Consider the following 12,510-nt stretch of genomic DNA (forward strand, 5'->3'; position numbering starts at 1 on the left):
TTTACACAATAAATGTGTTATAAATCTAGTCGTCATCACTCATCATTTATTTTGCCATGGTGTGCAGTAAAAACTAGATTGGAAATAGTCAGTAAATACTGCGATTTGGCAATGCAAATGGTTATAATTGTTAGCATTAAATTGTATTTGTAATGATTTTGGCGTATCAAACTATTGTCTTTTGCAGTAGCTAAAATTACACCAGTCCCAGTTTTCACAAGTTTCAGTGTACAAACATCACTGGCCACAAGAAGCGAATACACTGTGGCGTGAAGGGCCTCCTTGATTAGCCTAATTAAGTTCTGTCTAATTAAATTACTGTCACGTGTTAACCAATAGCAAAAGTCGATTCATTAACGATGCAGGCGGCACGAATGAAAAGCGAAAGCCCCCTCGATTGCAAAGGTAGTGTCAACTGGCTGATTTGCTTTCTTGCGCAAAGTAGCTCCGACCGCGGGAAGGCGTTTTTTTTCCCTCCTCTCTCTCCCGGGTTAACTTCGCGAGGCGTTAAGCCTGCGGTCTCACGTCGCACGCGTTAATTGCCGCTTGCCGTAGTCGAGAGCTATGCAGCTCGAGCACTGCATCTCGCCAGCTCTCGCGCTCTCCAAGAAATGTTTGAGTGTGGGCAGTGGCTACCCAAACTCCGAGGGTTCTGATCTCGCCTTGCACGGCCATCCTATTACATCTGCTCGTGACAACCTGGAAAGAAGTTCACCACTGAAAAAAAACTCCGCTGGGATGACGAATCAGTCAGAGGCGGATAATTTTGCCGACTCTAAGGACTCGTCGGGAGACGTGCAGAGAGGCAAACTCTCTCCAGCGCTCGACGGAGTCGCTGACATTCGTCACAACTTCGATGGATCTGCTGGAGAAAGGTATCTCCTGTCACAGTCCAGCCAAACTCAGCCTCTCTCCGCCAGCCCCGCCGCCATGTTCCCTTACCCCAGTCAGCACGGACCAGCGCACCCGGCCTTTTCCATCGGAAGCCCGAGTCGCTACATGGCGCATCATCCTGTCATAACGAACGGAGCTTACAACAGTTTGCTGAGTAACACTTCTCCACAGGGTTATCCGAGCGCAGGCTACCCGTACGCTCAGCAGTACAGCCACGCGTACCAAGGCGCCGCTTTCTACCAGTTTAGCTCGGCACAGGCCGGACTGCTCCCCGGCAAGGCGCAAATCTACCTGTGCAACAGGGCGCTATGGCTCAAGTTTCACCGACATCAGACCGAGATGATTATAACTAAGCAAGGGCGGTATGTATCCGGTGCTTTTTTTTTTAAATATATTTTTCAAATTAGATTTATTCTTTCTTTTTCTTTTTGTTTTTCACTTGGACTTTTAAACAAAAAAAGAAATATCATTACTCACTATTTATACGTTTTAACAATTTACGATTTATTCAACTTGTCTATTTATATGATCATAAAAACACATTAAATACAGTTACTTCTTAACGCAATCGTTTCTTAATTTTTTTTATTACGCAAACCAATACACAGTTCTTAAATTTCTTTAACTTGACTAATTTTTCTTAGTTAGTTTTTCATTTTTTAAATTTTAGTTTATTTAGTTCATTTTCAATAATTGCTTTTTTTTTGTAATATTAATGATCAGACTCATATCATTTAATAACCTATGTATTATGCCATATAATAGATTACATAACATCATACATGTCTATAATGACAAACCTTTGCAGCATTTAAATAAGCATAACCTTGTGTTTCCATTTTAGGCGAATGTTTCCGTTTTTAAGTTTTAACATATCCGGCCTGGACCCGACAGCCCATTACAACATTTTTGTTGATGTGATACTGGCGGATGCGAACCACTGGCGCTTTCAGGGAGGGAAATGGGTTCCTTGCGGCAAAGCGGACACCAATGTGACAGGTGGGCAATAAATACCAATTATCAATACAGCCTTCTTCCTTACTGACATATTTATTAATAATAATAATAATAATAATAATAATAATAATAATAATAACCATCATCGTCGTCATTATTATAATTATAATAATAATAATTATTATAATTATTATTATTATTATAATAAGCTTATATATGTATTATTATTATTTTATTTATTTTTTTACAATTATTTTACTAATATATATCTATGTAGGAAACAGAGTGTACATGCACCCAGACTCTCCCAACACAGGCGCGCACTGGATGCGCCAAGAGATTTCCTTTGGAAAACTGAAGTTAACGAACAACAAAGGAGCCTCGAACAACACGGGACAGGTGAGGCAATACATATAACAAGGATAAAACATTTACTGAAGATGACCGAATGATAATACACAACAAACAACGGACATGACAATATTTATAACTTTTTACGCGCTTGATCATTGATGACACATTGAGAATGCCGAGTATTTCAGTGATTGTCAGTATTCCGTTTATTAATTTTTTTTTATATTGAGATAATGCAACGATCAATATAACTCCGAGCTTTACAGCTAATATGATTCACTACAGTAATATAAAAGGAATGGAGAGGTGCAGTGCGTTACTGAACTGACTCTTGTGTATTTCGGGTGGTTTTGCGCAGATGGTGGTGCTTCAGTCTTTGCATAAATACCAGCCGCGGCTGCACGTGGTGCAGGTAAACGAAGACGGAACGGAGGACACGAGCCAACCTGGGCGCGTGCAGACCTTCACCTTCCCCGAAACTCAGTTTATAGCTGTCACGGCCTACCAAAATACTGATGTAAGAATCATTTATAAAAGCACCACTTTACTTACCAGTGATGTCTCATTTATGGTCACATGCACGTGTGTATTAGACAAGAAAAGATAATAAAACTGTAAATTGTTAATTATTAAAAAAATGTTAATTATTTTTCACTACACAGATTACACAGCTAAAAATAGACCACAATCCATTTGCAAAAGGATTCCGGGACAATTATGACACGTAAGAATTGTTTTCATTATTATTAAAGTATTTTTTTTTATTAACCATTTATTGCATTGCATTGAACTACAGTTATTTTACTTCATCTGTGAAGAGGTATGAAGCTAACTGTAGTCTATCATTTTCCAATCTCGAAGTCATGCACGGGCTGGGAAAATTAATTCTCTAATAATTCACATAACACCAGTGGGATATTTCCATTTCCAAATATATCGCATGTTTTTATTTCTTAAAGATAATTATTTATATAAAAATAGGGTCAGAAATACATAGCAAATTCTTACACATTACAAGTTTTATTTTATTAAAGGGAAATACAACAGGTGGCAGATATAAATAAACGAACGTGCTCGTATTAGAAAAAGAAACTTGAATTTTGATAATGCTTCATAAATCCTTATTTTGTATGATTATATATATAAAACTCACACACACCTGTCTTTTTAATAGTGATTATTGTAGCCTATAACAAGCAAATAAATATTTATTTTTCCCAGATTAACTCCCTGCTGTATTCACAGCTGAGAATTATATTTATAAACCAAAAATGGTGCATGTTCCATATTTATTGGCACCTTTACGCACGACATGTAATGGTCATGCAGGTTGCTTTAAAATGTTTTATCAAGTTCATAACGCGCAAACTATGTTTGACCCTTTTCTATTCCAGCGTCTACACAGGTTGCGACATTGACCGCTTGACGCCGTCCCCGGGTGAGTCTCCGCGCTCTCAGCTCATGCAGAGTGCGCGCTACGCCGCTATGCCCGGCTCTTTCCTGCAGGACCAGTTTGTCAGCTCGTATGCCAAGTCCCGCTTTCACCCTGGCGTCGGTGGCGCTCCTGGCACGGACCGCGGCGTCCCGCTCGGCAACAGCTTGCTTTCGCCGCAGCAAACCGACGAGACCGCGGTGGGCTCCCCGCAGCGCTGGTTCGTCACCCCGGCCAACAACCGACTGGACTTCGCCGCCTCGGCGTACGATGCTGCCGCCGCGGCCGATCTCGCGGGCAACGCGGCCACGCTGCTCTCGTACGCGGCCGCCGGAGTTAAAACTCTCCCACTGCCCGCGGCCGGCTGCTCTAACCGAGCCCTGGGCTACTACAGTGATGCGACGGCGTGGGGAGCGCGCACTCCGCCTCAATACTGCGGTAAATCCGGTGCTGTGCTTCCCTGTTGGCCTTCCAACTCAGTCCCCGGCCGTACAGCGGCTGCGGGTTACCTGGTCGGGCTGGACGAGGGCGACCCCGCCGCGCCTGAGAGGTCTCCGCTTGGCACAAACGACGACGCCAAACCCAAGGACCTGTCCGAGTCCAGCTGGATAGAGACGCCCTCCTCAATTAAGTCGATCGACTCAAGCGATTCGGGCATTTTCGAGCAAGCCAAGCGGAGGAGGATCTCTCCATCTGCCACGCCGGTTTCAGAAACAGCATCGCCGTTAAAATCCGAAATGCTGACGCCCAGGGAGTGCGAGAAGAACTGCTCCAAGGACATTGGCTACTACAGCTTCTATTCACACAGTTAGACACTGGAACTGGTCGTAAAGCAGAGCACGACTCAAAAACGCGACACGTTCAAAAAATCCGATTCATATTGATCTATTTATTCATATTTTTATTTTGGCTATTTATTTATTTATTTATTTATCTATCTATTTATTCGTGCATTGATTTGTATATTTAGATCGACTAACCTACGCGGCCTATTGTTCTTTTAAAAACTTACTAACAGGTTTATAATTTTTTTTCATCTGTTGATACCACCACTGTAACTAAATAATGTATATACCTGTGTAGACATCCGTAATTTCTCATTACCTGTTGATGTACAGTATGTAAAAGGACAGAACTATTAGACTTTTGGTGCGATGTTTTTAGAGAAAACTGGGGCTGTTTTCATCTCGGAAAGGCTTTAGATTGGAAGAGCATTGGTAAGACCCAGTCTGTTTTCTCCTACTAATGTACTCTTATGTAGGAGATGACAGTGTGGAACCACTCAGAGTTCCAGACATTCAGTAGTTCAGTGTTGATAGAGACCAAACAGAGTTGTATTGCATTGTATTGCTGTTGTTTGGAAATATATTAGTCTGTAGTTTAATTGTTGCTCTCTTCGTGAGATCATTTTGTACTTTGTTGTAACGCTGTTAGTAGGCCGCTGATTATGAATTCAAATGATTTTATGATGTTTAAGTCCATGGTATAAGGGGAAAGAAACAGTAAATTATTTGTACAGGGCAGGCACCATTTCTTAGAGGCGATATTCGTTCACCATTTCCAGACTTTTGACATTTTCTTTTTGATTTAATTGCCAATTATGATCATTTATTTTCTCAATTTTATAATTCCCGACACGTCAGGCCTGCTGGTGAAAAGCTATTGTCATTGTGCTGTGCTTCTTTGCAATAAATACAAGAGCCTATAAATTGTTAGTAAAACAGCCTTCAAATGAGACTTCTAATCAAGGTTCAAATGTGGCTAAAAATGTAGGTTATTCCGATATGATATCAGGTTGGGCGCCAGGAGCATGTGTTTTAGAGGAATTCGCGTCCATCTGTCGCCTTTCTAAATCTATTATACTGCAGTGTGTGCAATTACTTTCCCTTTTCCCCGTGTATCTGTGCTACTCTGTCACCAGAACATTCATATACCCCAAAACAGAAGGAGTAGTGAGTCGTATGGTGTGAAAACCATTTTTTTTGGGCTTAACATCGATTATCCACGTAAGAAAAAAAAAAAAGAATCAATGTCCAACAGGTAGTCTCAAAAACAACAGCAACAAAACAAACCTCTAATTTGAGTTATTACTTTTGGCAACAGATTGACGATATGATGCCCATATGGCACACAGAATAAAGGCATATTGAGGCCGCCAAGTGTCACCTACACATTATTAAGAAATGTCAACAGTATCTCAGTGACAGTTTTAAACAATGTGAGCCAGAAATAAATAAAAATAAAACACTACTATATTCAGTTTAATAGCCCCGCGTTCCATGCTTTATTTATGACCCAGTTTAATTTCAGTTCAAGTTCATATGGACTGATTAAGTTATTAGGTTCATTGGATAGAAATACACCGTGCATACAATATGCAGTACTCTATATATATATATATATATATATATATATATATATATATATATATATATATATATATATATATATATATATATATATATATATATATATGTACACAATAACAGCAGATCTCATCATTCGTGTCATATGAGTACAAATGCCAAGATATGGAAATAGCGTAGTCTAATAAAATACTTTTTTTTGTGTATTAATATGCGTTGTGTGTGTGTGTGTGTGTGTGTGTGTGTGTGTGTGTGTGTGTGTGTGTGTGTGTGTTCAATGTGGAAACTTTGTTTTGCTGCCATCCGGTGGCTGCGAATTTTCCTTCTTCTTTCCTGCTTTAGTTGCATATCAGTTAAATCACACTGGACCATTGCTCCAGGTTGATGATAATACCAATAAGGCTGATTAACAATTCGAATAAAGGGGTTTCATTTGAAGCCTGATGGAGTTCATTTTACCGAAGGAATAAGGCGCCCTAAGCAATTATATCTCATTTCCACCAGAGGGCGCAAGCACTTCCATGTTCAAAAGAAGAAGCTCAGGGCTGCTAAATTTAATTCACATTGTAAAGCTGTACTCAACTCAGCTGAATCAATTTTATTATAAAAAAATAATTGATAATAACAACTGTAGCTGAACTTGGACACTGATTTGAGATTATGTAAGACATTGTCAATATATGCTCATAATGTTGCAGCAGAAAAGTCCTTTTCAATTAGAACATAACATGGACATTCATGTTTAAAGGAAAACTCTATCGTAAAGTACATAACATTTGTACATACTGAAATATTTATGTTTTTAGTGATTCTGTTGGTTTGAATTTGTTGGTTGGTGCTGTATTTTTATTATTATATGTAAGAATCGTTATAATGTCTTACACGGACATCACAAGGAGCTGGGTGCAGTCACTACAGTGTTTAATAGGAGAAAATAAATGATAATGATCAGGTTTTACTGTTACCTCCCATAAATTGTCAATGTCATCGTAATGAAAGTATTATTGGTGAATACATAATGCAATGTAACTATATGATACACAGCACAGAAGCAACAACTCAAAAGCTAAAAAACATTCTCAACATGAGCATTTATTTTCTCAACTTTTAGTTCCTTCCTTGTTTATGGATTGTCATTAAATCAACAAGCTAACGTTATAATTTGATAAATTAATAAAATAAGAGTTCTTGCTTAAATCTGTAGCAGTTATCATTCTAATAGGTTATCATAAGATTTCAAGTTATTACTCATATAACTAATGTTAGCTGCCCAGGTTTTTGATCATGCTACTTGCTCTTGTATACTGTTTTTGTTGTACTGCAAGTTTATTAAAAAATCTTGCATTATCCTACAGTACCAATATCCAATCTGGCATGTAATTGTTAAAATCTGGTTAGCATTATGTGCTCTGACAGAGAAATAAAAGTCATGGAGGCATCCATGTTTTTTCCACATCTCATGTTGAACTTGCAGATGTGGGAAATTACATCAGTGCATCTTGCAAAACACCACTGAGAGTACACGAATGCAGCAAAAATTCCACTAGCAACAGCTTCAGTGTAAAGTTGAAATTACACGATTGTGGCTGTTGCATGGAATTGTTTTCCATGAAAATGCAAATAGATCAACATGCTGATGAAAACATGAATGTCAACCCAGAACTTTTGCAAAATTGAACATTACATATTTCTAAATAATGTTTTCAGGGTGGAGCATTTCTTTTCAGCTAACAAGTAAAATATGTCTAGTAGCATCAAAACCTGAAAAAAACATACTTGCCGTTAACAAGGGTAACTTTGCTATTTCTCTCACAGTTAACATGTATTTAGAAAATAAGTGGTTTAAAAAATGAAGTAGAAAAAAGATCCAATAATTAAGTCCTAGAGAGTGAACAGTTTGCTGATTTCATGTTATAGAAAGTCGGCCACATAGTGACAGTTCTATATTGTGACAATTACCCATAGTCAACACACATAGATCAGCTTATGTTTTATTCGGGGACAAAGACAAAAAAGGTCTGTGAATAATAAGTTTCAAAATGCTGTTTTCTATGTTAAAGAATTAACTTGTCATTGTTTATGAGTGGTGTGTCACTTGTTACAACTAACCCTGCAGCATAGAAGTTGTATTTAAGCCTAGCTAACACTTACTGTGGCTACAGTTTAACAAAGTGCCACATTGTATGCAAGACAGACAGATAGGAAGACAGACAGACAGAAAAAAAAAATCTTTTAACAAAAATATCACTTATGTGCCCTTAAAACACTTTTTGACACATTTCTTGAGAACATAGACGATTCATTCTCAAAACTTGGCTGCAGACCATTGCTCAAAAATGTGGTAATGTGACCACAAGTACATGCTATCTGACCTTGTTAAGTATAAAAAATGTGTATAGTTGTTACTCATGCTCCCCAAAACAAAACCTATGTAGCAATCTATTTTTTTTCTTCCTAAATTATGAAACGATGAACTTACATAATAAAATATATTATGATATGAATAACTTTGGCCACCCTTCGCGTTGTAAAACTCTGAATTTAATTAATTTCCCAGGCATTCACTGACTCATAAGAACTTGTTACTCAGGTCAAGAATGACCATTAGGCATTTCAGCTGAGCATAAAATAAAATTCTCTCACTCTTTCTTATGAAACCTTGTGCTAACACTCAACCACCATGGGTCCCTCTAAGCAGCTGACTGAGGAGAAAAAATTATCTAATTGATGATGAAAGAGGCTAGCTTCTGCAAAAGGGCAGTGATCCAAAGTATACCTTCCAAATTCTGCATGAACTACTTTAAGAAATACAAGCTAAAGCTTTGAGAATCGCTTCCTGCCTTCCTGACTTGAACATCATTGAAAATATGGAGGTAGATCTTAAAAATGCTGTGCATGCATGGTGGCTATTTCTTTTTATTATTAAATGAGAAACATTCTGCAAAGAATAGTGATTGGAAACTCCAAATAAAAAAATAATTTTATTGGCTACAAAAGTGTTTGTACAAGCTACAACAAGCTGTGATTTCTGCTGAAGGAGTGTTAGTTTTTAATGACAGTAATATTTTATTAGTTCTTTTCAATTGTTTTTGGTTAATTAAATGTAAAGTAACTGTGTATTAACATTTGTATTCCTCTTTTAAATGAAACAAAATATGAGATTCTGTAAGTGGTGCCCAAATATTTGCATAAAACTGTATGGAAATTAGACCTAAGCTTAAATGTACAATTGATGTTAACATCGGTACTGTACAAAAACTCAGCAATAACTTTTAAAATCACCTTCCTAATATTGGTCAGGTCCCCTTGTGCCAACAAACACCACTGACCAATTGAGACATGACCCCTTAAGGTGCACTTTTTGTCATGATAATTAGACCATTACTGAACAAATTCTGCAGTGTGGCTAAGAGCATTTTCCTGCTGAAAAATGCTACTGCTTTTAGGGAATATCTTTGCAATGAAGTGGTGTACATTGTCAGTAACAATGTTTTGGTAGGTGGTATATGTAGCTGGGAGTGTGTTGCTTACCTGGAGAGAAACTGGCACCAAGATGCGCTATGAGAAGAAGGCAAGCTGGGAGAGGCAGTGTGATGCTCTGGAAACAAGCTTTCCAAGCAGAATATTGTCCAGAGCATCACACTCCAGCGCTGAAGCCCACTGTAGGTACTCTTGGTGGTGGACAGAGGTCAGCATCAGCACTCTCACTGGTCTGCAGCTACAAATAGCCCCACATTCATCAAGCTTTAATGCCCTGTGTGTTCTGACTTATTTCTGTCAGAGTCAATATAAACTTTTTCATTAATTTGTGCTACAGTAGCTTTTCTGTGGGATTGGATCAGAAAGACTGACCTTTGCTCCCCACAGATATCACTGAGCCTTGGACACACATGATCACATTGTTGGTTCAGCAGCAAAGGTGGGAAGTAACGGAGTACAAATACTTCGTTACTGTACTTAAGTAGATTTTTTTGGTATCAGTACTTTACTCCACTACTTATTTTTCAGACAACTTTTAACTTTCACTCATTACATTTTTACACAAATATCTTTACTTTTTACTTCTCTCATTTTTTTCAAAACCGGCTCGTTACTTTAGTTTTAATCCATTGATTTGGTGAAATATATATATTTTTTATTTTCACTGCGCGTCGATTTCAGCCGAACAACAGATTTTCTGTTACTGTGCGTCTTTTTCAATCCGCTGGTGTATCATGTACTGTCTCTCACTCACCACAGATGTAGACTAGTTTACGAAGCTAAGAATCAGCAGGCAGAAGGCAGTAAGAAGTTTGGGGTAATGTGGATGAGACAGAGGGAGTCAGTTATGTAAACATGACTGAGAAGAGACACATTCATGATCATCATCATCTTTCTCTGCTTGTGTTCTATATGCGGATGTTCAGCCTGGACACATTCATTCGGTAACAACATTTTTTATTTGTTTTGTATTAATATATATATACAGTACAGACCAAAAGTTTGGACACACCTTCTCATTCAAAGAGTTTTCTTTATTTTCATGACTATGAAAATTGTAGATTCACACTGAAGGCATCAAAACTATGAATTAACACATGTGGAATTATATATGGAATTATATACATAACAAAAAAGTGTGAAACAACTGAAAAATGTCATATTGTAGGTTCTTCAAAGTAGCCACCTTTTGCTTTGATTACTACTTTGCACACTCTTGGCATTCTCTTGATGAGCTTCAAGAGGTAGTCACCTGAAATGGTCTTCCAACAGTCTTGAAAGAGTTCCCCGAGAGATGCTTGGCACTTGTTGGCCCTTTTGCCTTCACTCTGCGGTCCAGCTCACCCTTAAACCATCTCGACTGGGTTCAGGTCCGGTGACTGTGGAGGCCAGGTCATCTGGCGCAGCATCCCATCACTCTCCTTCTTGGTCAAATAGCCCTTGATGCCTTCAGTGTGACTCTACAATTTTCATAGTCATGAAAATAAAGAAAACTCTTTGAATGAGAAGGTGTGTCCAAACTTTTGGTCTGTACTGTATATATATATTTGGCTGTCAAAATTAAAATGATTGTAAGCGGCATTTTATTAACGCGCTATCAAATCAGCGCGCATTTCTGTTTTTAACATTTTTATAAAAAATGTAAATACATTAATAAATATCTAAATATAAAAGAGGGGAGATTAAAACCTTCGGAAAAAAATACATTTATCCACGATGTCCTTTCTTTACTTAGATATAAAATAAATAAATAAACTCCAGATAAAAATATTTTTAATCAGTAAACTTTTGTTTTATTTATGCGCCAAGTCTCAAATCAAACACAAAATCCGCCATGTTTTACACAATTAACGCTCTAGGTGGCGTTTTGTGGGTTTTTCCCTCATAATAGCGACACAAACTACTTTTTTCTAAAGTACATGTCAGAGCCAAGACTTCTTTACTTTCACTTAAGTAAAAAAGTTTAATCAGTACTTCAACTTTTACCCGAGTATTTTAAAACATGAGTATCTGTACTTCTACTTAAGTAAAGGATGTGTGTACTTTTGCCACCTCTGTTCAGCAGTGTCCTCTCTTGGACAACTCTTTGTAGTCAAAGTAAAAGAGGAAAAGCCGACCTGCCATTTTGGAAATGACCTGTGATAGCCCGGATGGGTATCTATTTAATGTTGCATTCTTATCTTTAACCACTAGGTGCAGCAGTACTTTCCCTCTGTAGAAGTGTGAGCACTTTTTTTTACATTAGCACATCAAGATGAGCAAATCAGTAAGCTTATACATATCTCAAATAAAAATAGTTTTTTTTAAGCAGGTCATTGAAAAAAGGTAAATAGCATAAATTTGGACTTTGAATATAAAGAATAACATTTACTAAATGGCTAATATAAATGCCAGCAGATAGACCTATAATAGTCATTACACATCATTAATATGTACACACAAAAAAAAACTGTGGCTCCTGTTGGTCAAAAGAATGTAACTATGTTTGAATTAAATAATGCACCTAATTTTGTGTATTAAAAAGAAAGAGCCGTGTTGACAAAATTAGAAAATAATTAATGTTTCAGATTTACACAGGTATATTAATAAGTAAAAGGAATGACATTCAATTGCGTTGCTTCTGCAGTACCGCGCTTTGGTCAGCAGGTGAAGTCATATCAGCACATGCGCAGATGGAAAGCACATTCAACGCGCATTTTTCAGATCTCTTTTTGATCTGCGCCATTTTATGGGAATAAGTTCACAGTGCAAAAAGAGAAAACAAGCGAAGATGAAGCCAGATGAAATTAAACTTATATATCAGTGGTGGGCCGTCGGGGCCAGCAAAGTCTTCTCTAATGGCCTAAACCCTATCAGAAGCACTGACCTACATTTACAACCTAAATTCTAATATTTGTTCCATGAAATTGTAATAAGTTATTCCCAACAGTCTATTTTCTTCATTAAGTATTGTTTCTCTTGGCTGCACTGCTTCCAGTACATGTATGTGGATGTTAGATTTTTTGTCCAATCAGATTTCAGCCTCCA

General features: G+C 37.7%; 1 protein-coding gene across 1 annotated transcript; it reads left to right on the forward strand.

The window, feature by feature from the left end:
* Positions 1–232: 232 nt before the first annotated feature.
* tbr1b (T-box brain transcription factor 1b) lies at positions 233–5,882 on the forward strand. Its single transcript, XM_083535959.1, has 6 exons — positions 233–1,256; positions 1,739–1,893; positions 2,129–2,250; positions 2,564–2,722; positions 2,868–2,929; positions 3,600–5,882. The coding sequence occupies exons 1-6, from the start codon at positions 565–567 to the stop codon at positions 4,447–4,449; spliced, it is 2,040 nt and encodes a 679-aa protein (XP_083392085.1). The 5' UTR covers positions 233–564; the 3' UTR covers positions 4,450–5,882.
* The last annotated feature ends 6,628 nt before the right edge of the window (positions 5,883–12,510 follow it).

This window comes from Silurus aristotelis (assembly GCF_946808225.1).
Source record: "Silurus aristotelis genome assembly, chromosome: 3".
Taxonomy (NCBI): Eukaryota; Metazoa; Chordata; class Actinopteri; order Siluriformes; family Siluridae; genus Silurus; species Silurus aristotelis.